At 52.1% G+C, this 22,443-nt stretch overlaps 1 protein-coding gene across 3 annotated transcripts; it reads right to left on the bottom strand.

The window, feature by feature from the left end:
- Window positions 1–166: 166 nt before the first annotated feature.
- SLC18A1 (solute carrier family 18 member A1) lies at window positions 167–22,376 on the bottom strand. Of its 3 annotated transcripts, none has more exons than XM_075910877.1 (16): window positions 22,045–22,372; window positions 18,219–18,541; window positions 16,955–17,324; window positions 16,810–16,868; window positions 16,313–16,396; window positions 15,071–15,163; window positions 14,191–14,280; window positions 11,194–11,237; window positions 9,659–9,719; window positions 9,424–9,519; window positions 5,664–5,742; window positions 5,117–5,168; window positions 3,791–3,854; window positions 2,128–2,247; window positions 1,803–1,936; window positions 167–798 (listed from the first exon to the last, which is right to left on the bottom strand). In XM_075910877.1, the coding sequence occupies exons 2-16, from the start codon at window positions 18,340–18,342 to the stop codon at window positions 682–684; spliced, it is 1,587 nt and encodes a 528-aa protein (XP_075766992.1). In that variant the 5' UTR covers window positions 18,343–18,541; window positions 22,045–22,372; the 3' UTR covers window positions 167–681. The 3 variants fall into 3 exon arrangements, with proteins under 3 accessions (XP_075766992.1, XP_075766993.1, XP_075766994.1); XM_075910878.1 differs by having other exon boundaries at window positions 18,219–18,425; XM_075910879.1 differs by lacking the exon at window positions 2,128–2,247 and having other exon boundaries at window positions 22,045–22,376.
- Window positions 22,377–22,443: the final 67 nt, after the last annotated feature.

Genomic DNA, 22,443 nt, shown 5'->3' with positions numbered 1-22,443 from the left:
TCCCACCAGAAATTGAAGAAGATTGAGTAGAACAGGCACTCAGAGGAGTCGGCACTGACCTCATACGTGGCCTGCATGGCACATAAGCCGAAGGGAGACTGTGGTAGGCAGGATTTGCGGTTGCCACCTTAATACAAGCCAGGGACACATGACTGTAGCGGTAGCTTTATTGGCACATCGGCAGTGCTACGAAGAGATGGTTCCGTGGTGTTACAGAGCAAGTCCATGCTGGCGAGGGGGAGTTATAATAGGATCTGCGGAGAAGAAATCTCCCTGGAGATAGCGGTTTACCCTGCATGAGTGCTTTTCATCCAAAGAACACAAATACAGGCATTGATTGACACAGCCTCACAACACCCCTGTGAGGTAGGTTGATGCTATTCCCCATATCACCGGGGGGTGGATTGCACGGCACAACTGTTTTTCTGTAGAACAGTATGGGCTGACCCCGCCTGCCTATAGCCCCTTATTACAGAGGAGACATGATGAGGTTAGGTGAGGTGACCAAGTCCACACAGCCAATGAGAACAGCCAGGGTATAGCTGGCTCTCAGACTGCCTGACCACCCAACGCCGTGAGCATAGCAAATTAACAAAGCCAGGATTCCTTGCTCTGTCAGCTTTCAGAAGGGAGGTCTCCGGGTTCGCCTTGTATGACGAGACCTCCTTGATACCTTCGCAGCTACTCCTCCTCGCTCTCTGCCTCTTCGTCACTACCGTCTGTCAGGGGGAACTCCCGCCGAGGTTTCTGGGTGGCGTAGCATTTGGTTTGCATGGGGCATTCCTGGTTTAAAATCGCCTGGGAATAGGAGGGGGAGAATAATATTTCATCATCATGCTAAGAAATGAAGAGAACGACCCACCATCACCCCCAAAGCGTGTACGGACTTTGCACAGTGATGACAAACTAGAGGGAAAGGGGAATTTTAAAGCGGGGTGGAGGGGCTTCTTAGCCAAGACACAAGAGAAGCGTTGAGTGGCTAGAAGCGTCAGAGGTTGGCATTTGCTCTTGTGAGCAAAGAGGGGAACCTTTGGCTAGTTGAGCCTGGCACAGGGAGAACTGCTGAAATATTATATTATAAGTACCGTAGCAGCAAAATGGCCCAACCCAAATTAGGGCCCTGTTGTGTTGGGGATGCAGTGCAAGTCACATGCAAAGCATACAGTGCAAGACAATCCCCACCTCAGATTTCCTTACAATCAAGCTAGAGATGACGTAGAAAGAGAAACAGGCACAGAGAGGAGAAGGTCACACAACAAGCCAGTGGCAGAGCCAGATAACAACCAGGGATCTCAAGTCCTAGGCCAATTTTGTCTACCGGACCACGGTAGCACAGATTTAACTCTTAGGCCAGGTCCACATGACAGGGGATGGCCAAAGTAAGATACACAACTCCAGCTACGTTAAGTACATAGTTTGAGTCTTAATTTGACGTGCCTTAATTTGAGTTTCTGCATGGTCTCCGCCATGGTAGGCTGACGGGAGCACATGCTCCTGTAGGCTTCCTTTGCTCCTCACGAGGAGCAGGAGTACTGGCGCAAATAGAGACACCTTCTGAGTTTGATTTAGTGGGTCTTTACTAGACCCGCTAAATCAAACTCGGAGAGATCTACCACAGCTGGCTTCAATGTGTCAATGCCTCCACCACCCAGCCCATTTTGGGTTCTTTTTGAATGTCTCTGCATGCCAACCAATTTGTTAATATCTTTCAGGTGCTGACTACAATATTCTAGACACATTTGCATCAGTCATATGCAAGCCCCCCGGATGATCAAGCCCTCAGGCTATAGGGTTAAACTCACAATCTTCTCTTCTTTCGCTGGAGGGCTCTGCAGGTACCAACAGAGAGGGGCATAAGCAATGTTGGTCACTCCTATGATGACCATTAGCCAGGGAAACCCAATGGCCCGTACGATCAGACCCCCAGTAGATGGACCTGGATGGAAAGAGCAGTTAAACACATCACAAGATTACAAAAACCACCTTTGTCACGTGGGCTGGTTTCTGTGCCCTGTGCCAATCACTTCCAGCCAACACTAGGGCGAGGTGCTAGGAACATATGCTCTGAAAACACACGCTGGAAAAGCACCACATAGGCCGTCCTTTTGGGGAAACGTGAATCCGTACCGATAGCAAAGCCCATGCAGAAGGCAACATCAGCAATGGCGTAGACGCTGCCATAGACAGAGGTGTGGCGCAGGTCCACCAGGTATCCCATAATAGGCATCATCGAGGAATCCACCATCCCTGCCCCAAAGCAAAAATTAATAATGTCAGCTGTTGCCCTTTTCAAATGAATCTTGCCAAAGGCAGACAGAAGGGCAAGCAACATTTCTCCAGCACTTGTCAGTAAGGCCGGCTAGATTTCGTGTTCTATTGGTGGTGCACTTTCGCACACGCACATAACATTATTCCGCACATGGATGAAAAAAATCCTCACGTGAGTGGAAAAGATTAGAGGGTGCATTGGCCAGGCCTGGAACTCAGCAAATCGGGCTGTTTCCAGGATCTAGGGCTGCCAGCGTCTCTTCTGAGTGCAACACACAGGAGTCTACTCAAAGCAGCTTTCGCGGGAAGGCAAAATACTGAGCTCCATCCGATGGCCTCTGAAAGGCCTAAGGCACCATCGCTGTTCCTGTATTTGTGGCTCTGTGGTCGCTCAATAGCACAAGGTTATTTCCTGGCCAGACCCATTGGGGCTGAGTGATACGGAGGCATGTTTGAGAGCAAGGTCTAGGGCAAGGGGTCTCCAACCTTTTGAAGCACGAGATCACTTTCTGAATGGAAGTGCAATCCAAGATCTATCTCAACCCCAAATATATTTGCCCCGCCTCCTTTGTGCTCCTTGCCCCCACCTCTTTCTGAGGCCAGCCCCAGCTCACTCCATCCTCCCTACTCCCTCCTCCTCACTCACTTTCACCAGGCTGGAGCAGAGGGTTGGGGGGCAGGTTCTGGTCTTGGGTTAAGGGATTTAGAGCGTGAGGGGCTCTGAGCTGAGCTTGGGGCCGGTAGTTGGGGTGCAGGAGGGGGTTCTAGGTACAGGCTCTGGGAGGATGTTGGGATGCAGGGGGCTCAGGGCTAGGGCCGGGGCTTGAGGCGCAGGAGGGGGTTCTAGGTACAGGCTCTGGGAGGATGTTGGGATGCAGGGGGCTCAGGGCTAGGGCCGGGGCTTGAGGCGCAGGAGGGGGTTCATGACTTGGGTAGGGGTTCAGGATGTGGATTCCAGCTGGGCACTGTTTAGCTCAGGTGGCTCCTGGGGGCGGGGGGGGGGGGGGTGCAGTGGGGCTCCCCCCTGCCCTGGCCCTGCACCACTCTCAAAAGCAGCCAGCAAATTTGCTCTATCCCTAGTCCTGTTGTGCCCCCTCTGTGCTCTGTGGAGACAGGATCCAGGGTGGGAGAAGGGGGCACCTTGGGATCAGCCCCCTCCTCTCTCTCCCCTGCCCTGCCCTGCCCAGCAAGCAGGAGGCTCTGGGGGGAACAGCCCCAAGGCAAAGGGCCAGAGATGCGCCGCAGTGGGAGGAGGAGCAGCTGAAGGGCCGGCACTTGGCAGCGACGGGGCCAAACCAGTCAGGATCCCCTGTCAGAGGCTCTAAGATCTGCCAGTCGATCCCGATTGCCTGGTGACCCCTGGTCCAGGGCGTGTTCTCGGCTCCCTGGGAGTTCACACTGGACTTGGGGCTCAGGCGCTGGCTATGTCGTGGAGAAACCTGCCTTGCAAGGGGCAGAGCAGGGACGGTGGCTACAGGCCAAGGTATCCTGGGCAGAGTGATTCGTCACATTGGCGTCTTACCTATGGCAAAGCCAAGCCCCCCGTTGGGGCCGATCAGCCCATAAATATTCTGCGCAAGAGGCACCTGGGAGGGGAAAGAGCGAAGACGTGAGGGAGGCCAGCTTAGGGGTTGCTGGGCAGGAGGCCCAGACGCACTGAGGCTGGGTTCCCGCTACCTGCCCGTGAGCAGAGCCTGTTGGGACCTGCGGGAAGATGCGACGTTAGAAAAGTCTCCAAAGGCCACAATTTCAAAGGTATTTAGGCACCTGATGCGTATCGGTGTTCGGCTCCTAAGTCACTTGGACACTTTGTGAGTTCTCTCTATATGCCTAGCGGATGCCTAAGTACCTTTACCCCTCTGGCCTTACGCCTGAGACGTAGCAAAGCCCCGGAACCCACTCGGAGCCCCGGGCCCCAGACAAGGACGGTTCCCCGTTTACAGATGCCACAGCTGGGTCCCCAGAGATACGTCGCCAGCGCCTCTTTGGCCTGGCCTGAGGCCTCTTCCACCCCACTCTGGGCTCCTCAGAGGACAGGGGGGTTCCAACTTTTTTTCCCATGACCCAGTGGAAGAAAATCGTTGACGCCGCAACCCAACAGAATGACTGGGTGGGGTGGAGGAGGGGCGCTTTGGGGTGTAGGAGGGGGCTCCGGCTTTGGGGGGCAGGGCTGGGGAAGGAGGGGCTTACCTCGAGCGCCTTCTAGGGAGCGGTGTGGGAGGGGGGCTAAGGCAGCTTCCTGCCTCTCCTAGTACCGCTGACCCCAGAAGCAGCCGGCTGCCGGTTCCCAGCCAATAGGGGTGCGGGGCTCGCGCTCAGGGCAGGAGCAGTGCAGGGAGCCCTGTGTGCTCTCCCCCCACCTCCGCACGACACACCAAGGTGCTTCTGGGGGGCAGCGCAGTCTGTGGTGCCAGGCCAGTCAGGGAGCTGCCTCGTCCCCCCCCGACTGCTCACCGGATCCCCCTGCAGCCACGAGCCCCAGCGCCCGACCGCCCACCACCCGCCCTGGGTCGCGCCCCGTTGTTTGAAAACGGCCGTCACGGAGCACTGCCAATGCCCCTAACCTGGGATTAACCGCGACCCCGCTGTTCACCCACGGCTCTGCCGACACAGCCCCCTCTGCCAGCCCCGTGCCGGGTTTGGGATGGGGCTGCCTCTCGGGGCTTTGCGAGATGGACACACGCCCCTCGGGGCTGGGCGGATATAACCAAAGTCAACTCATACACCTCGGGGGCTCCAGCGTCACCCCGGCGTGCAGAGCTGGAAGGCCGGGCAGGGACGCTTTCCGCCGCCTGCCTGGCCGCTGACAGCTCTGCAGAGACGTCTCAGAGCGTCTTGCGATACTTACACACAGGAGACTCACCCCCACCACGACCATTCCAATCAGGGAGCACAGCCACCTGCCGTGAGAAAGGAGATAGGAAAACCATGGCGCGTGGAAAGCCTCCAAGGTGCAGGAATTGTCATACTGGATCACTGGTCCTTCCATCTAACAGAGCACCAACTGCGCAACTAGGGGAAACATTTACTTCCTGACCTAGGCAGTTTACATCCAGAAGCATGAAATTTGATCCCCTTATCGTATCCTACAAAGCCGCAAATATTATTACTGATTGTCAACCCCTCTGAGAAACCTTGACAGTATTTAGCTCGATAGCCTCCTGCCGCGGTGAGTTCCGTAGGTCAATTTCACTCTGCGTGAAATAGCCTTTGCTTTGCTCCTACATTTGCTGCCCTTTAATTCCACTGAGCTACCCTTCCTCCCTACCACCCTGAAATGTGGGACAGGCTTTCCGCCGAGCGGAGTCACTTTCTCATTACAAATAAGCAGCCGAGCAATCTGAAGACAGCTGGAAAGAATACGAAGGTTGCGAAAGCCACTAAGTTCCACTTACCGCCCCATTTTGTGAGCCAGCACCCCGAAGAGGTTGGTGCCAATGAGGTACGATACGCTGGCAGGCAGGAACGCCATCCCTGAAAAAGAAGAGCTCCAGTTTCAAATGCGATCATCAGTTTTCCCCTGCGTCCCAAAGTTCAGGACTCAAGCCCATGAGATGCTAGAAGGCTCATAATCAAATGCTCCTATTTCTTGTCTTTGCTACAGGTTGCAGGTGGTGGATCTGGGCCTTGTATTCCCAGTGAGGGGCCTCAAATGCTGTAAGTAATTTGCAAAGATGCAGATCCCTATTAAACTAATAAGCTCTTTGCAAAGACACAGACGAGCTCAAGATGCAGTCTGCAGAGTCGGAGTCTGCTCCAGTCTTGCAATCAGTCGAATAACGCCTGCCATTGGCTACGTGAGCCAGGAGAGGTTGGACAGGAATATCCAACACAGAGTCCCCAAGCATAATGTATATTAGCTCTATTAGTCAATGGCTTCTCTTTTCTGCTGCTATTATTGTTTTTTATTATATACTGTAGCTGTATTACAACAGTGCTTACATAGCAAAAGCTCCTTGCGCTCACGGTGACACAACCCCTACCGCAAAGAGCTCAGTCTCGCTAGCCATCACACACACAGGGCAGTAGAAAAGCAGGGGCTTTATCCCCTTTCTGTAGATGAGAACCTGAGCCATCAAGTGGTTTGCCCATGGTCACATGAGGCATCTGGGATAAAACTAGGAACTGAATCTAGATCTTGTGACTTCTATTCTGTGGCTTTAACCATAAACAGTATTCCCTGTAAGTGTGTGTAGCTGCTCAGGAGTGATTTAAATGCCACCCAGATGATTAGCAAAGTGTCCACAGGTAGGTTTTTGTTTCTAGGGGTGGTGCACATCCACACAGGCCTCAGTGCACGCAACAAAATTTATTCCACATAAGGCATGTCTACACTGCAGGTTTTTTCTGGAAAAACTGCCGTTCTTCTGAAAAAACTTCACTTAGGTCCACACTGCAATTATGTTCTTTTGAAAACAATCGAAAGAACAGAGGGGGTTTTTTCCGACCTTGGTAAACCTCTTTCTATGAGGAAGAAGCCTTTTTGCGAAAGAGTTCTTTTGGAAAAAAGCTTGTGTGGACAAGTAAGAGGGAATTCTTTTGAAAGAAGAGGAAAGAGGAAAAAGCAAAGATGCCCTGGTGGCCATTCTGTCCATAGTAATCACAGCTTAAATGTGAGATAGCATCCATTCAATGTGGCTGCTCTCTTTCGAAAAAGCAGATTGCTTTTTTGATGCACTTTTGCTGTGTAGACGCTCTCTTTTGGAAGTTGTTTCTAGAAGATCTCTTCCAGAAAAGCTTCTTCTGAAAGAAACCTGCAGTCTAGACATAGCCAGATGGAAAAATCCACACATGGATGGAAAATATTAGAGGGAAGATTGACCATAAAACCATTCTGCTGCTCTGCTCTGTTTTTTTCTTTCTCTTTGTCTTTCCCCTTCTTTCGTCTCACAGCATAGAAAAACAGCCTATTGAAAAGTCTCGGGGAGTATAATTAGTTAAAATCAAATATTTGACCACCCTGCTGGTTTGCCAGTTGTTTATTTTTAATATACCCAACTACAAACTATAACGAAATCTTGATTGGCTCTGTTTGCCTGCATATTAAAGCAGCTTCCTTATTAAAGCACACTGGTTTGCGCTTAATTTCCTTTCCCCCTTTTTAAAGGTTATAAAGCGTTGTTAATCCTGCTGGGGACGGCTGAGCTTTTCCCATTTCTCCAAGGGTAGGCAAATTGAAACAAATGAAGAATTTCACCTGCATTTATAGCTGCTTTTAAGATGGATGCTGTTAAGAAGAGTGGGTTATTCTTCAGCTACATCTTCATTATACGGAAGATCAATGCTGCCATGGTCGATCTTCCAGAGTTCGACTTAGAGGGTCTAGTAAAGACCCGCTCAATCGAACTCAGAGGGCTCTCCCTGTTCTCCTGCTCCTCCCAAGAAGTAAAGGAAGTCGATATGAGTGTCTGCTCCCGTTGAGCTCCCGCTGTGGAGACGGCGTGGAAACTCAAATGACAGTATATCAACTCGGCTACGGAATTAACGTAGCTGGAATTGTGTCTCTTAATTCGACCTTCCCCTGTCTGTCGGGTACCAGCTGTTCCCACTGAAATCAATGAGAGTTACTGGCTCCCTCTGCAGGGTGGAAAGTTTGTTCTTGGAGTCAAACATTTCTGGGGATGGTGACAGCTGAGGTTTTGATCTGGGTTCTTCTCATACATTCCCAGGTTAGTAGCCCCCTTGGGCTCCATTTCCCCCCTCTCTGCCTCTTCCTCTGTCAGGCCGCGACCAGATGTCCATGGAAAGATTCCACGTCTCTTCAATGGGCCCGGGATAACCCCCGAAGCTGCTCAATGTCTTCTCCTGCCCCCACCAAGCACTGTCCCTTCCCCCTCTATCCACAAACCTCCTCCACCCCTGCTCGGTCACTCATCCCAACCAAGACATCATGGCCCCTTATCTGCATGAATGCTCCTGCTGGACTCGTGAGTAACTCAGTTAGCCGCTCTCATTAGCTCTGCTGCTGCCCGCTCGCAATTCAATTTGGCTTGTAAGTGTAGCTCGGAGCCTTCCCCAAAGGTCATTCCACCGCCAGTTGGCTTTTATAACATGGCTGCGCCGAAGGGAGGCAACGGTGCCGCCTTATCGCATTTCCTAGACAGTGAGTTATTGGCACAGGCCACGCTGTCCTCCCCTGGCTCTGCAGCTCGCCCGATTTTACCTGGGGCTTACAAGGGCCTGTTGATATTGTGGCCCTGGGAGAGGACGGCGCTGGGCACCTGGGCTGGGAAGCTCGCCCAGAGGGGAACCGGCCTTCTGGCTAAGCCCTGTGTGTGTGTCTGGTCACAAAAAGGGCCAAATGTGGCAGGGAGGTAAGCAAGCACCACCCCACTGCTTTTAATGGCGTCACCCTCTGCCACTGAGGACAGATGTAGTCCTTGGTCACCTCACTTCTGCCTCACCCCCAGAGTATATCACCCAGAGGAAGACCAGCGCCTCCAAGCCCTGCAGGCTGGCAGGGAAGTGGGAGCCCCACACGTGGTAGTGGGGCTGCCCAGTGTGGCAGCAGGGGCTTACCGGGGCATGGGGGGCCAGCAAGTTGGGGAGGTCAGGCCAGGGCTGGGGGAAGGGACAGCGGCAGTGAGGCCAGAAAGGAGCTTCCCTGGTCCAGCAAAATCCCTCACCTGGGACCAGTCAGGTCCTGAGGGTGCCAGACCAGGGAGGTCCAACCTGTGCTGTTAAACTGGTACCCCGGGCGGGGAGGGGAGGTGACGATTGTTTAGAGCTGTGATTTTATCATCTCCAGCAACACAGGAATGAAATATGTTTTGTCGGCTCCCAGAGCCAGTTCGGAGATGCACAGGGGGTGGCAAATGCCGGTTCAATGGCTTCATTGCCGCGTGACTGGCTCTTTCCCAGGTTCAGAGTCTGCGAAAAGCTCTGGCCGGCTGTGCCACTTGTAAGTTGAAAGAAAACGAACCTCCTCTTTGGAGGAAGCAGAGCCACAGAAGAGGAAGAGGCAGGCGGATGGACATTATGACCCAGCAGTGCCCCAAATGTTCAGGTGCCCTACGCAGCTGCGTGTTCTGTGGCTGGGGAAGGCCGGCCCTGCCCTCACCGCCCTCTCCACGAGCCTCCTCCGCTGTCGTTTGCACGCCCGGGGTTTATTATTGTCGTTCAGTCACTAAGCCGGTTGAGGAGCGAGGCACCTACCCAGCTGCCACTTCGGGGAGCACATGGTTTGCATCATCCAGATGGGTAACGTGGGCTCCAGCATCGCCACGCCCATGTTGGCAAAGCAGAGGGCACCTGGGGAGAGCGAAAACAATGGGAATGCGCCGTGGTCCCTGCCCACCTGGGGACCCTTCCCCCTGGCTCCGAGCCCCGCCCTGGCGAATGGCCCAGAGCACAAGGGGGCGATGGGAGGGGCGCAGCCATCCCGCCGTACCTGCAGCGATCAGGATGTAGGGGTCTCGCAGCAGCGTGAATACGGGGGTGCCCCTGGTGCTCTGGAACACGGAAAGGAAGGAACAGTTACAAGGAGGGCCGCAGGGAAAGCTGGTGAGCCAAGCCACGTGCTAAGGACACACCCGGTCCAGCGCGGGAGCCAGCCTGCGCGTGCACGGGGCCCAGAGCCTGCGGCCGGCCGGCCCTTCTACAGGAAGCCGCTTTGCCTTGTCCTGCGAGGGCCGCGGTGGGGAAAGTGCGACGGGCGCCTGCTCCATCAGCAGGTTGTTTCTGAGCGGCCCTGTGAAGATCTGTGGCCGGGGCTGGCGGGTTCATCCCCTACCCGCCGTCTCATCTAGCCATGGTGCCGGGGGCAAGCCAGCCCAAGGGCTTGCTAACCCTGACCCCAGCTTTGCCAAGCCGGCCTCTCCTTTCTCTTCCTGTGAAATCGGCGCTGAGGCTAGCCCGGCAGGGGTGAGCTCAGAGCTGCCTCCGGCTCTCCAAAGGGAGCATGTTGTTTCTCATGGGTCATCCTTAAGCACTGAGCACAGGGGAGCTGTCAGCCTCCCCAAACCCCTTGGCCAAGTGGGATGGCCAACTCTGCTCTCCCAGAAGGGGCGGGGCCATGAGTGGAAGGGGCGTGGCCATGAGTGGAAGGGGCGGGGCCATGAGTGGAAGGGGCGGGGCCGCATTATGACTTTCCTGGGCCCTAGGCACTTTTGCCTTCGTGGGCTCCTTCCACCATAATAATACCAATATTAAAGATGATTTTGGATATAACTTGAAATACTTCACCATTTTATTTTGTTTCTGTTTTAGGCAAAATTGAATAGATTTTCGTGGGCCCTAAAAATTCATTTTTTTCTTCTGACTTTAAAAGAAATTGAAACATTTTCATGGGCCCCTAAAAGTCTCGTGGGCCCTAGGCACTGTGCTAATGGATAAGTCGGCCCTGGTGGAATGGGCGGGGCATCAATTGGAAGGGGTTGGGCTTCGAGTGGAAGGGGCGGGGCCACGGCAGCCAGCACTTAGCGCTGCCAAGAGCATGTGGGTCCCCTCCCCCAGCCCTCAGGGCTGCCCGGGATGCACCGCATGGGGCTCCGGTAGCGATTTAAAGGTCTGGGGTTCTGGCTGCCCCTTTGAATTTCCAGGCCCTGGGACAACTGCCCCCTTTCCTCCCCACCCCGTCAGCGGGCCTGACCGAGCCTCTTTCAAAGGGAAGGCTCCTTTCTGGCTCTTTTCACTGAAGCGCAGGGAGTCGGCCCATGGGTCATCAGCTGCCGTGGGGAACAGCCGCGCCGTCAGCTGCAGGGCGTTAGGCCTGACACCAGTGGAGTCGTTCCGGAGCTGCACGCGCATCCCCGCGATCTGAACGGAGCCCAGTGCTGTATTCAATGCACCGGCAGATGCACTAACCCCTCATCCACACAACCATTCCCAGCTGCCATCACTGAGTTTGGTAGGGTCCCAGTCTCCCCCTACAGGGAGTCCAGGTCTGTTTTGTTTGCACCGTCATGCTCACAGGTGTGTACTTACTTCGGGGGAAATCTTAGAGGGCTGCAGGATGCACAGCTGCAAAGCTAAGGGAAAAATACCATTATTGGCCTATTCCTTTCTACGGCGTCTCCATCCGCGAGTCCCCCGTGTTTCTTATTTACCGGAGATCCCCATCAGTAGCTCAAAGCCCCGCCCGCCCAGAGAAAATACCGGAGATGAATACTCAGCGTGGTTTTTTCGGATGGAAGGCCAGTGGGGACATTTCTCCCCTGCCGTGTCTGGTGGGGTTGGGGGGGCGGAGGGAGTGGGGAATTTAAAGGTGCAGCGACTTTTTTTTCTCAACCAGTTTGGTGTCCCGTAGTTTTTTGGTTTTTTTTGCTCAACCAACTTTCTTCCCTGCCATGTTCGGGATATTTTGCGAAAGTATCTGGCAACCTTACAAGTCCCGAGCAGTGAAACAGATGCCCTCATTAAGGTGAGAGCCATCTGTGGGACAGCCACAATAACAGCCCAGCCCAAGCGATGGATGGAAGTACCTAGGGTAAGAGGTATGAAGGGATTTAGGTGTTTCACTCGCTCTGAGGTCAGGGGGAGTTTTAAGGCCAGATAAGGTTTTATTGTTTTGTGATTTGGAAAATGGGTTCTGATGTCTGTGCATTTAGAAATGGGTTTTCCTCTCCTGGCCCATGGTGTCCCCCCCCATGAGTATATTACTTTGTGACTTTTCCATCTAGTCATTATGCTTGCAATGGGAATATTGTGGTGATAATAAAATTCTTTCACTTTTCTTTTTATTAACCTGGCATTGGTTAATTTTTGTGTCCTGGTTTGTACTTTAGGGGTGAGATTTCCCGAGTAATCTCCCCCCCGGATTTTCTTATCCTTACTTGGGTGGTGGATTTTATCCCCCAAGATCTAGGGTTTTAAAATTTTGGGGGAAGTTTAATACCAAAGCCTGGTAGATAAGGTTTTGGGGTACTTTAGCAGGTACTTTCTGTATTCATTGTGCCAGAGTAGGAAAGCAGCCATGACAGTCACTTTGCAGCAAACCAGAGGGTGTGATTCTCCAGTGCACCAGCTTGCCACAGAGTTACGTCCCAGCTGGTCCCTGCTACAGCTCCGGGATTTTCACTGCCCTGTATCCGTGTCCACGCAGGACACCACTGCGTGGCAAGCTGAGGTACTACAGAGTCACAGCCTGTCTTACTGTGCAGTGACTTGCCATTTCGACACGCCCTTAATCCAGGGGTGGGCAATAGAACGGTGCCGATTCACCAGGGGTAACCCCGGTGGGCTGCTGCCGGGGTATTTACCTGCACCTCCGCACACATGGGCGACCGCAGCTCCCATTGGCCAGGGACAGCAATCCATGGCTGACAGGAGCTGCGATCCACACACCTGCGGTTGTGCAGGTAAACACAGTGAAATGGTGATCCGCCGGGTGCTCACCCTGGCAGACCGGATCTGACCTGTGGGCCAGTATTTGCCCACCTCTGCCTTAATCCCTTTTGAAAATGGGATGTAGGCTTTTCATTGCCTCACTGCTTTTGAAAATGTCACTCCTCTGTCTTGCATGATGAGCTCTTTGGGGCAGAGTGCGTGTTCTCCCTGCAAAGTAAAGGGGCCTGGATCCTCTCGGCACAACAAATACAACACAAATAATACCAACAATTTATAATAATAACAAAATGAGGCAATTACTCCTGTTCCACCAGATAATTTGGGGCTGCTAATGATTTTAGCTCAGCATGAAGTGAAACAGCATTATAGGCAGAGCAGTATGGACGGCTATCGTTGACGATGCCAATCACCAAGGCTACGTCCACACCGGGAAGGTATGGTGACGAAAGTGCTGGCGACAGGCAAAAGTCACCAACAGTGAAAACTGATCAAACTGGTGTTTCTGCCTCCCATTGTTGACATTTCATGGCTACATGGCTAGCTCCCCTGTCAACAGACAGAGCAAAGCATCATGGGGAAGCATCCCACCAGGCAGTGCGGTGGGAAGGCAGAGAGGATCCCTACACTTCTTAGGATTCCCTGGAAGCTTTGGGAGCGCCCCATGCTGAGGAATGTCAAAGGAGCACAGCTGTGTCTCCAGCCCTCCCTCGGCAGCAACAGAACAGAATCATTTCAGCGATTTGTTTATTGTTTTTTTCCCCAAAGGGAACAGCTCACTCAGCTGCCAGACACTTTCCAGAACTTTGAAAGGGGAGGGGCACATGCCTGCAGGACAGCAGAGATCACAAAGCACTGAGTAGAGCCAACAAGACAGGCCTTGTGGGAGACTGACAGAAGCCAGTTCTCCCGACAAAACAGCAGAATCCACACTGGCTCTTTGTCCACTATAAAGGGAGGGGGAAAGAGAAAAGTCTCGCACAGGACTGGAAGTTTTTTGTCACTAAAACTGGTTGATTTTCCCAACAAAAGTCGCTTGGCAGTGTAAACGCTCTCACTGTTTTGTCACCAAGAGGCAGCTTAGGTGACAAAACGTGCCAGTGAGGACAAGTCCTTAGACAGCGCTGTTAGCAATGTCTCTAGTTAAGGGTTCCTACTATAAGACCCCGCTTTAAATTGTTTGTAACTTTGCCATGATATGGACTGAGGAAACGAGTCTAGCCTGCAATATGCCACAGTCATCCTGAAGCGAGTCAGAAGGGCCGTTTTATGCCACAAATGCAAACTCAGAGCAGGCTGCAGAAAGCACCAGGTGTGCCGGTTAAGCAGAGAAGCTGGATTAGCCAGGGCATAGAGCTCTTAACACAAATTTCCCTGCATCTGTTATCTATTCCAGTGAAGCAGTCAAGTGGTTTCTATCAGGAACGCAAGGCAGAGGGTGACAGGCAGTGAAAACAGAGCCAGCGTCTGAGTGCGCAATAAAACCCAGCTATCGTAATTGATTATGATACCAGCATCTTTTTCTTCCCTACAACGTCTGCGATGTAGCCTCTCCGCACTTCCTTGAATGGTTGAGTTCACCGAGGCGGATGCTCGGAGCGATGATGCCGAAACTGGTCAGCCTTTGCAGTTACTCACCTCCATCCAAAAGGGCTAAGATGGCCAGGATCAGAAAGGGGGAGGACTTCCCAACAAATTCATACATCACGCTTCCAAAGGGGGCTCCCACTGCGAGGGAAGAAAAAGGCTGGTTCAGTACGGTGAGTGGGAGTGGAAGGATAGAGGGGGTGTCTGGGGGCTGGACACCCTTCCAAAGGAAGGATGAGGGGGGCACAGAATGTAGGGAGGTTGGGGGGCTCCTCCAGAGGTCGAGGGTTTGAGACCTGCCTTCCCACCCTCTGAGGACAGCCAGTCCTGGCACCCTTGGCACAAAGAACAACAGCCAGTTGGTCTGTATGCCTGCTGAGCATCCGCTCACTGAAGGCAATGGAAAGTCTTCTGTCGACTCAGAGCCGGCATTAGCGCTCCAGCATTCTGTCTGCACGAGAGGTGAAAGAAAGGGGAGGCGCAGCCCTGGTAGGAGCTGCAGAAGCCAGCGGGGAGCTATTTAAGGAGCTGGCAAGGACCCGGGTTGCGGTAGGACAGGACCTGTAAGAAATGTTAAGTTACTTTCACCGCTGGTCAGAACTCTGCCCATCTCTCATTCTGTGCAGAACTGAAGCAGCAGGGAGAAAGAGGAAGGAGCCGTTTATACTCAGTTGCCATTTTCATGGGCTAAGGTGCCTGCTGGGAACAATTTCCAGCCAGCGCGAGAGAGCGAGGACAGGAGAGAAATGGGGCTCCAAACGCTGGGAAGGGCAGGCGGGAAGTCCAGCCGTCCCTTTCGGAGTGAGCCCAGTTCTGCCTGTGACAAGACGGGGGCTGCAGTCCAGGGCTTGGGAGAACCAGCACCTGACGGCGGCAGATGGAGGAGAGTTCTCGTTAATCGCAACTCCTTTGGAGAGCCAAGTGGACTCACCGAGCACCCCCAATGCCAGACCTCCTAATGCTACCCCCATGGCATTTCCTCTCTCGTAGTCATCTGTGTACACGCTTGCCAGCATTCCCAGGCCTGGCAAGAGAGAGGAAAAAGAGATGCAGGTTGAACCTCTCCCGTCCAGCAACAAGAGAGCCCCTGGGGCAGAAATCCCCAGTCACAGAGGATGCCAGTGGCTGGGAGCGGAACTGGTCTGGCAGGGTGGCAGCCCACTGGGCCAGTGACCTGGGGGCAAGGAGCCTTCCAGGGGCCTGGAGCCGGCTACCCCCAATTCGCTCAGGAGTCTGGCCATTCTGTCGGCCCCCCCGTCTATGCGGTCCCACATAGCGAACAAATATTTCATTGTGGGCCCTCCAATGTGGTAGAGAAAGCGATGAGGTGACCCCATGGTGGGACGTGGAAGCTGGACAAAATCAGACTGGAAAAATGGGGAGACTCGTTAACCATGGGGACAACACGCCGAGGTTTGCAGCAGACGCTCCTTCGGTGTCCATTTTAAAATCCTGATTGGAGGTTTCTTCCTGAACGAGCTGCGCTAGGAACTTCTGGGGGATGGGGAGGGGGCAGCTCTCTGGCCTCTGGCATGGAGGAGGTCAGATCACAGGGGTCCTTCTGAGCCTGGATCCTCTGAACTCTGCCCCCCCAGTTTATCCCTCCCTCCGGACAGTCAGAAATCTGACTCCGGGTCTGCGCACGGCAGCGCCTGAGGCGGAGATGGAGGAGGGTCGGCGGGGGGCAGAGAGGCGGGGAGGAGGCTCCAGGCGGCGGGGGGAGGAGGAGCAGGCGAGCTGAGGGATAACAGGGGAGCAAAGGGACTAAATTGGCACCCCCCTGGTGTGGCCCCCGGGGCAACACCCCTCCCCCCCCGGTCACTACACCACTGCCCTCAGTGCTGCCCAGAGCTTGCTGCGTGGGGCTCCGGCGGCAATTTAAAGGGCCGGTGCACCAGCCGCCGCCACCAGGAGCCCCGGGCCCTTTGGAGTCGCCAGGCCCAAGGGCAGTGGTCCCCTTTCCCCCTCCCCGCCCGCCAGTGGGCCTGCCCTCGGGAGAGCTGCCTCGGCTGGAGGAAGGATTCTCAGCAAACTGAACCGTCAGGGTTCCCAGGCTGATTTTCACCCCGTGACCATGAAAGCTCAGACAAAGCAGCCGGTGCCCAGAAGCTGCTGCTGCTGCTCCTTGGTGGCTAGGACCTGGCTTGCTGCTCCCACCCTCCCATCCACTCACCTGCCACGGACGAGAAGGACGAGCCAATGCCCTGCAGTGCGCGAGCCACCAGCAGCAGGGCGTAGGTACCCGAGAACGCAAACACTGGGGGAGGGAGAAGCAGGGAGGCAGCGTCAGCATTTGGGGGGTCGCTCCACGCCCCTAAAACCAGCCCGCCCAGCTCTTCTTAGCTACGCACTCGCAGGTGTGTCATGATCCACCTCTCCTCCTGCTTGGAGGCATTAAATGGCAACCGGGCTGATGGGGGACCCCTAGAGGAGCCCCAAGAAGGGGGGAACGCTGCTCCAGCAAGCGTCCAGCTCAGATTTGGCCAAACCCTGTTGAATTTCACTCTGTTTCTAGAATGGGAGTGGGCCCATCTGCCGCCCTCCCCATCTTTCCAGCACTAGGACCCTCCTAGGCAAAGGATCCCAAGCCATCTGCGTGGAGATCCGTGGCTGGTTCACTCGACCAGCTCCGGTGCGACCTGAGGAAAGGCGGGGATAGAGACTACTCACTGACGGTAGAGAGGAACATGATGACGAATCCAGCGAACATGGGGATGTGGTAGCCTATCCTAAAGAAGGACGGGACAGTCAAGAACTCAAGGAGAGTTTCAACGATTCTACGGGCACAGACTCTTTTCTAGCCTGGCTGACCTACCTGTTGGTCAGGGGTCCCACAAAGGGGTTGACTGTGAGTTGCACCAGGGCCTTGGAGGCAAAAAGCAGCCCCACCCGGACGTTCTCCTCGGCGAGAAATTCCTCCCCCTCCACACAGCTGTTCCTTGCAGGCAGGCTGGCCCCAGGGAGCTGAGGCAGGTGGCTGCTCTCTGTCCCGTTCGCCTCCTCTGTGGCATCCACAGCCACGTAGCCTGAGACGGTCACCGTGGTGTTGTCAAAGTAAGAGAACACGGAGGAAAAGGTGGGGGCTGGGAAGTCCTTGGGTGTTGCTGCCAGGATCCAGTTCTGGGAAGCAGAGCTGTTAGCCCCTTTGTATTCTGTGGCATATAGGAAAGTGGGGACGATTGGCACTGGAAGAACGTTAAAGGAGGAGATTAGTTAGAGAGGGATTGGGAAATGTAGAGGGAAAGGCAACAAAAATGATGAGAGGTTTGGGGCGGCTGCCATAGGAAGAGAGATTAAAAAGACTGGGACTTTACAGCTTAGAAAAGAGAAAACTAAGTGGGGGGATATGATGGAGGTCTCTAAAATCATGACGGGTGTGGAGAAAGTGAATAAGGAAAAGTTATTTACTTGTTCCCACGACACAAGAACTAGGGGGTTATCACTTGAAATTAATAGGTTGGAGGTTTTAAACAAACAAAAGGAAGTATTTCTTCAGGCAACACACAGTGAACCTGTGGAACTCCTTGCCAGAGGATGTTGTGAAGGCTAGGACTTGAACAGGGTTCAAAAAAGAGTTGGATAAATTCATGGAGGTTAGGTCCGCTGATGGCGATTAGGCTGGGTAGGAATGGTGTCCCTAGCCTCTGTCAGAGGCAGGGAATGGGTGACAGGGGAGGGATCATTGGATGGTTCCCTGTTCTGTTCATTCTCTCTGGGGCATCTGGCGCTGGCCACTGTCAGCAGACAGCACATTGGACTGGATGGACCTTTGGTCTGACCCAGACTGGCCATTCCTATGCTCTTAGGGTTTTGTTCAGCACTTCTTCTGAGTGCAAAGGAAATTAATGAAAGGCCAAGAGTTCAAGCCGGATATAGGCGCCGGGGCAAACTGCCTACACCCAACTCTCCCAGCAAACCTTGCTCCAGACCTGCAGCGCTGCCTGGCAGGGAGCCCAATCACACTCATTTCTCTTGTGACCGGTTTCTGCAGTTGCCGCGGGGACGCACCGAGTCTTAACGCCATCAGCGCGTCACGGAGGACACCTTGACCTCTACGCCCGCGCCCAGACTGCACGTACCCACCACTGTGAGCAGCATATTGTCCAGCAGCAGCGCCACAAAGACCACCACCAGAACCAGTTTCCGGGACTCCCTCCCTTCCTTCAGCCACCTCCAGGGGGCGCACTCCACCACTCGCGGCATTGTTGGAAACCCAGTACGGTTGCTTCAGTCTTTCCACTCCTGTGTGCTCCGCCCACTTCTCCAGGCTACCAACGTCCTGTACTCTTTAAGAAAGACACTGTGCAAAATACCCTGCAGAATACATAGGGTCTGATCCGAGGGCCGGAAGTAGGAATCTTTCCATTGACTTCAATGGGTTTTTGCCCATGCCCTAAACAGGCTGGAAAGATTTGTATCAGTAAATGGGTAGCAGGTTTAAAATTAATAAAAGAAAGTTCTTCTTCACACAGCGTGTAGTCAACCTGTGGAACTCCTTGCCAGAGGAGGCTGTGAAGGCTAGGACTATAATAGAGTTTAAAGAGAAGCTAGATAATTTCATGGAGGTTAGGTTCATAAAAGTGTATTAGCCAGGGGATAAAATTGGTGTCCTTGGCCTCTGTTTGTCAGAGGCTGGAGAGGGATGGCAGGAGACAAATTGCTTGATCATTGTCTTCGGTCCACCCTCTCTGGGGCACCTGGTGCTGGCCACTGTCGGCAGACAGGCTACTGGGCTAGAAGGACCTTTGGTCAGACCCAGTACAGCCGTTCTTATGTTCTTATGTCCTTAAACATCCATTTCTCCCCGCACACGCAAACGAACCAATAAAAAAATATTTCCATCGATAATAATCCAAATTCAGAGTTATGCAACATCAGACAAATGTTGCTTGAGAACTTATAGAATGTGCTATATGATTATAGCTGTGTTACTCTGTAGGGTATGGCTACACTTGAACCCTCTTTCGAGAGGGGGATGCAAATGAAGACATTCGAAATTGCAAATGAAGTGGGGATTTAAATATCCCGTGCTTCATTTGCATATTCACATTATGGCGCTATTTCGAAATAACAAATGCTGTTAAGACATGGTTATTTCAAGAGAAAATCCTTCTCTTGAAATAACCTTTATTCCTCATACAATGAGTTTTACTAGTTATTTCGAGAGAAGGGTTTTCTTTCAAAATAACCGCGTCTACACAGCATGGCCGTGTCTAAACTGGCCAGTTTTTCCGGAAAATCAGCCGCTTTTCTGGAAAAACTTGCCAGCTGTCTACACTGGCCACTTGAATTTCCGCAAAAGCACTGACTTCCTACTGTAAGAAATCAGTGCTTCTTGCGGAAATACTATGCTGCTCCCGTTTGGGCAAAAGTCTCTTTTGCGCAAAACTTTTGTGCAAAAGGCCAGTGTAGACAGCTGAGATTTGTTTTCCGAAAAAAAACCCCGATCAGGAAAATGGCAATAGGGGCTTTTTTGCGGAAAAGCGCGTCTAGATTGGCCATGGACGCTTTTCCTCAAAAAGTGCTTTTGCGGAAAAGCGTCCGTGCCAATCTAGACGCTCTGTTTCGAAAATGCTTTTAATGGAAAACTTTTCTGTTAAAAGCATTTCCGGAAAATCATGCCAGTCTAGACGTAGCCCATCTGTTATTTCAAAATAGCGCTATTTCGAAATAGCACCATAATGCGAATATTCAAATGAAGCACGGGATATTTAAATCCCAGCTTCATTTGCAATTTCAAATGTCTTCATTTGCATCCCTCTCTCGAAAGAGGATGCAAGTGGAGACATACTCTAAGGGTGAGTCTACACTGTATCCTTCTCTTGAAATAAGTGACGCAATTTGTGTGGCTTATTTCGAAATGAAGTGCTACTCCAACAAGTCCCTTAACCCTCATGGAATGAGGGTTACAGGGATGCTGGAATAGCACGGCCGTTATTTTGAAATATATTACATATATTATATAAAGACACAGAATTGCTATTTCAGGATACTTCCGGTATCCCAAAATAGTGCCACTGTCTAGATGTAGCCTAACTGAAAAAACTTAAAAAACAACAAATAGTCCTTCAGCACCGTAGAGAGATGAAAGAAGATCTGAAGAAGTGGGCTGTGCCCACGAAAGCTCACGATTCCATCTACATTTTTTGTTAGTCTCTAAGGTGCTGCTGGACTATTCGTTGGGTTTTTTAACGTTTTTTCAGTTCTTTATTTGGTTCTTTTTGACATATCATGTGGACAGTTTGTGTGTCCATGGTTATAAAGCGTTCCCTTTTTGAATCTTGATGTCTGTTTTCAATTATCAGACCCCCTCCCTTGCAACTGTGAAGAGTAAGCAGATAAAAACTGGAGAAAAAAAATATGGCTACAACATAATTTTGTGCAAGTTGGAAACATCGAATAGATCAAAATAGTTTTTAAATGCCACAAAATACACATGGTGGTGATCTGTAGAAATTGTAAAACATAACAGTTGGATTCTGGTGAACAATAAAAATGTGTTCAGTAGTCTTTGCTCAGCCTGAAGTTCTCTGGTCCCTCCGTTCTCCCCCTTTCCCCCTTCCCCCCTCATTTCTTAAGGAATCTTCTCTAGGTGATGCTCTCTCAGTGTCCTGGGTTTGTCTGCGGAGATGGCCAGGAAGGGGGTCAGGCAGTCTCCACTGCTTTTAAGAAGTGAGCATCACTGGTTAGGATTTAAAGTGAAACTACCAGCTTACTACCAAGGGACGGTAATTCCCCGGGCTGCGGATCTGTGCTGCTTGTGAAACTGTAGCATGGCTCTGAAGTTCCCTATTTCCTGTCACCAGTCTCCTAGATCAACCATTCTGGCTTCAGGGCGTCATTTAAATCAGGGTGGAGAACCTCAGGCCTGTGCCCCTCAGCTTCCCTGTGTCCGGCTCCTGAGGCTCAGGGCTCCCCCCTCAGCATGGTGCTCCAGCCCCCCAGCTGTTCCCCACAGGGTTAGAACACACAAAACCTACCAGCCCAGTCCCCCCTAGGCTCTGGTGTGCGAGGGGAATGTGGGGAGTGTCTTTCTCCTTCTTAGGGTCCACAAAGAGAGTTTTTTACTTGTGTGCAGCCCCCGACTGATTTTTCTATGGGTCAGTGGCCCCCAACCCAAAAAAGGTTCCCCGCCCCTGATTTAAATCTTCTTTTCTGTACGGCTTCAGAAGACGCTAAGCAAATATTGAGCTGGTAGCTCATTCGCAGTGATCGCTACATCTTTCATTCCACGTTTGCTCCTTGGAGATTAAATTAAGTTTCTCAAAGGCTTTTCATTTCCTTTACACCTCTTTTCATTTCACCTAATTGAAACATCACAGCCAAACACAAGACTTAAAAACCGAACAAATACAATTAAGAGCAGGGCTGAAGACGCTCTTGAGAAAAGATTGCTTGTGCCACCAAGGTGAATAAATGAATTACAAATCTGCAATTAATTTGCAAACAAACAAACAAGCAAACAGAAGCGCTGTCGCCTCAAAGACTAAAGTGGTTAGAAGAGAGGGTCTGAATCGGAACTAGAGTTCATCCTCATCCTCCTGTTGATTTGTGAAATCGTGGACAAAACCATCTGCCCTTACACTTCATTCTTTATGAGCAATATTGTTTTTCTTTACCAGAATGATGGGTCCCACCCATCAGTAGTTGGCTCAGAACCTTGGGTTATTTCCTTCAGTTATTTCCTCAAGGGAAATGGGAACAAACAAACAAATGTTAAGTACAGAATCTAACAAATGAAAAAGAAAGAAAGAAAGAAAGAAAGAAAGAAAGAAAGAAAGAAAGAAAGAAAGAAAGAAAGAAAGAAAGAAAGAAAGAAAGAAAGAAAGTTTAAAATAAACATAATTAAACTCAACCTTTATATCTAAATTGGTTCCCACTGACCAGAGAAGAAAGGACTCTTACCATAGAGCGCATTTTGGTCTGTGGAGCAGTCTGCTAGCGATGACAGTGGCAGCACTGTGTTCTGAAACTGCTGTTCCCAATGAATTTATCCTTGTATCTGGGGGAGGATATGAATGCCCCTCTGCCATGAAGATTTAATTGGAACCTCAGATAGGTTCCATTCAACCCTGCAGCTTCCTCTGCGTCAGGCAGGAAAGAAGGATGGGGAGGAGGGGGAGGATGGGGAGGATGGAGAGATTATCTGCAGGAGTGAGGCACTAGCACTCCACAGCTTTCCATCACGGCTTATCTTTCATCACACACCTTAACTGTTGCCCGAGTCTCAGCACAGGCAGTGAGAGCTGTTCTGGGGTTTTGCAGCTCTCCTCCTCCATGGCATGAAACACTCCTGTATGCCAC

The sequence above is a fragment of the Pelodiscus sinensis genome, chromosome 28, assembly GCF_049634645.1.
Source record: "Pelodiscus sinensis isolate JC-2024 chromosome 28, ASM4963464v1, whole genome shotgun sequence".
NCBI classification, from domain to species: Eukaryota; Metazoa; Chordata; order Testudines; family Trionychidae; genus Pelodiscus; species Pelodiscus sinensis.
Note: the sequence above shows the minus strand (reverse complement) of the source record. Positions and strands in the feature narration are given on the sequence as shown.

Excerpts from the sequence above, each read along its gene's own strand:
- SLC18A1 (XM_075910877.1), bottom strand. The coding sequence starts at position 18,342 with ATGCCGCGAGTGGTGGAGTGCGCCCCCTGGAGGTGGCTGAAGGAAGGG. Across the intron at positions 15,164-16,312 it reads GTCCTTCTCGTCCGTGGCAG|GCCTGGGAATGCTGGCAAGC; the intron begins GTGAGTGGATGG and ends CTCTCTTGCCAG. Across the intron at positions 9,720-11,193 it reads CCTCTAAGATTTCCCCCGAA|AGCACCAGGGGCACCCCCGT; the intron begins GTAAGTACACAC and ends TCCGTGTTCCAG.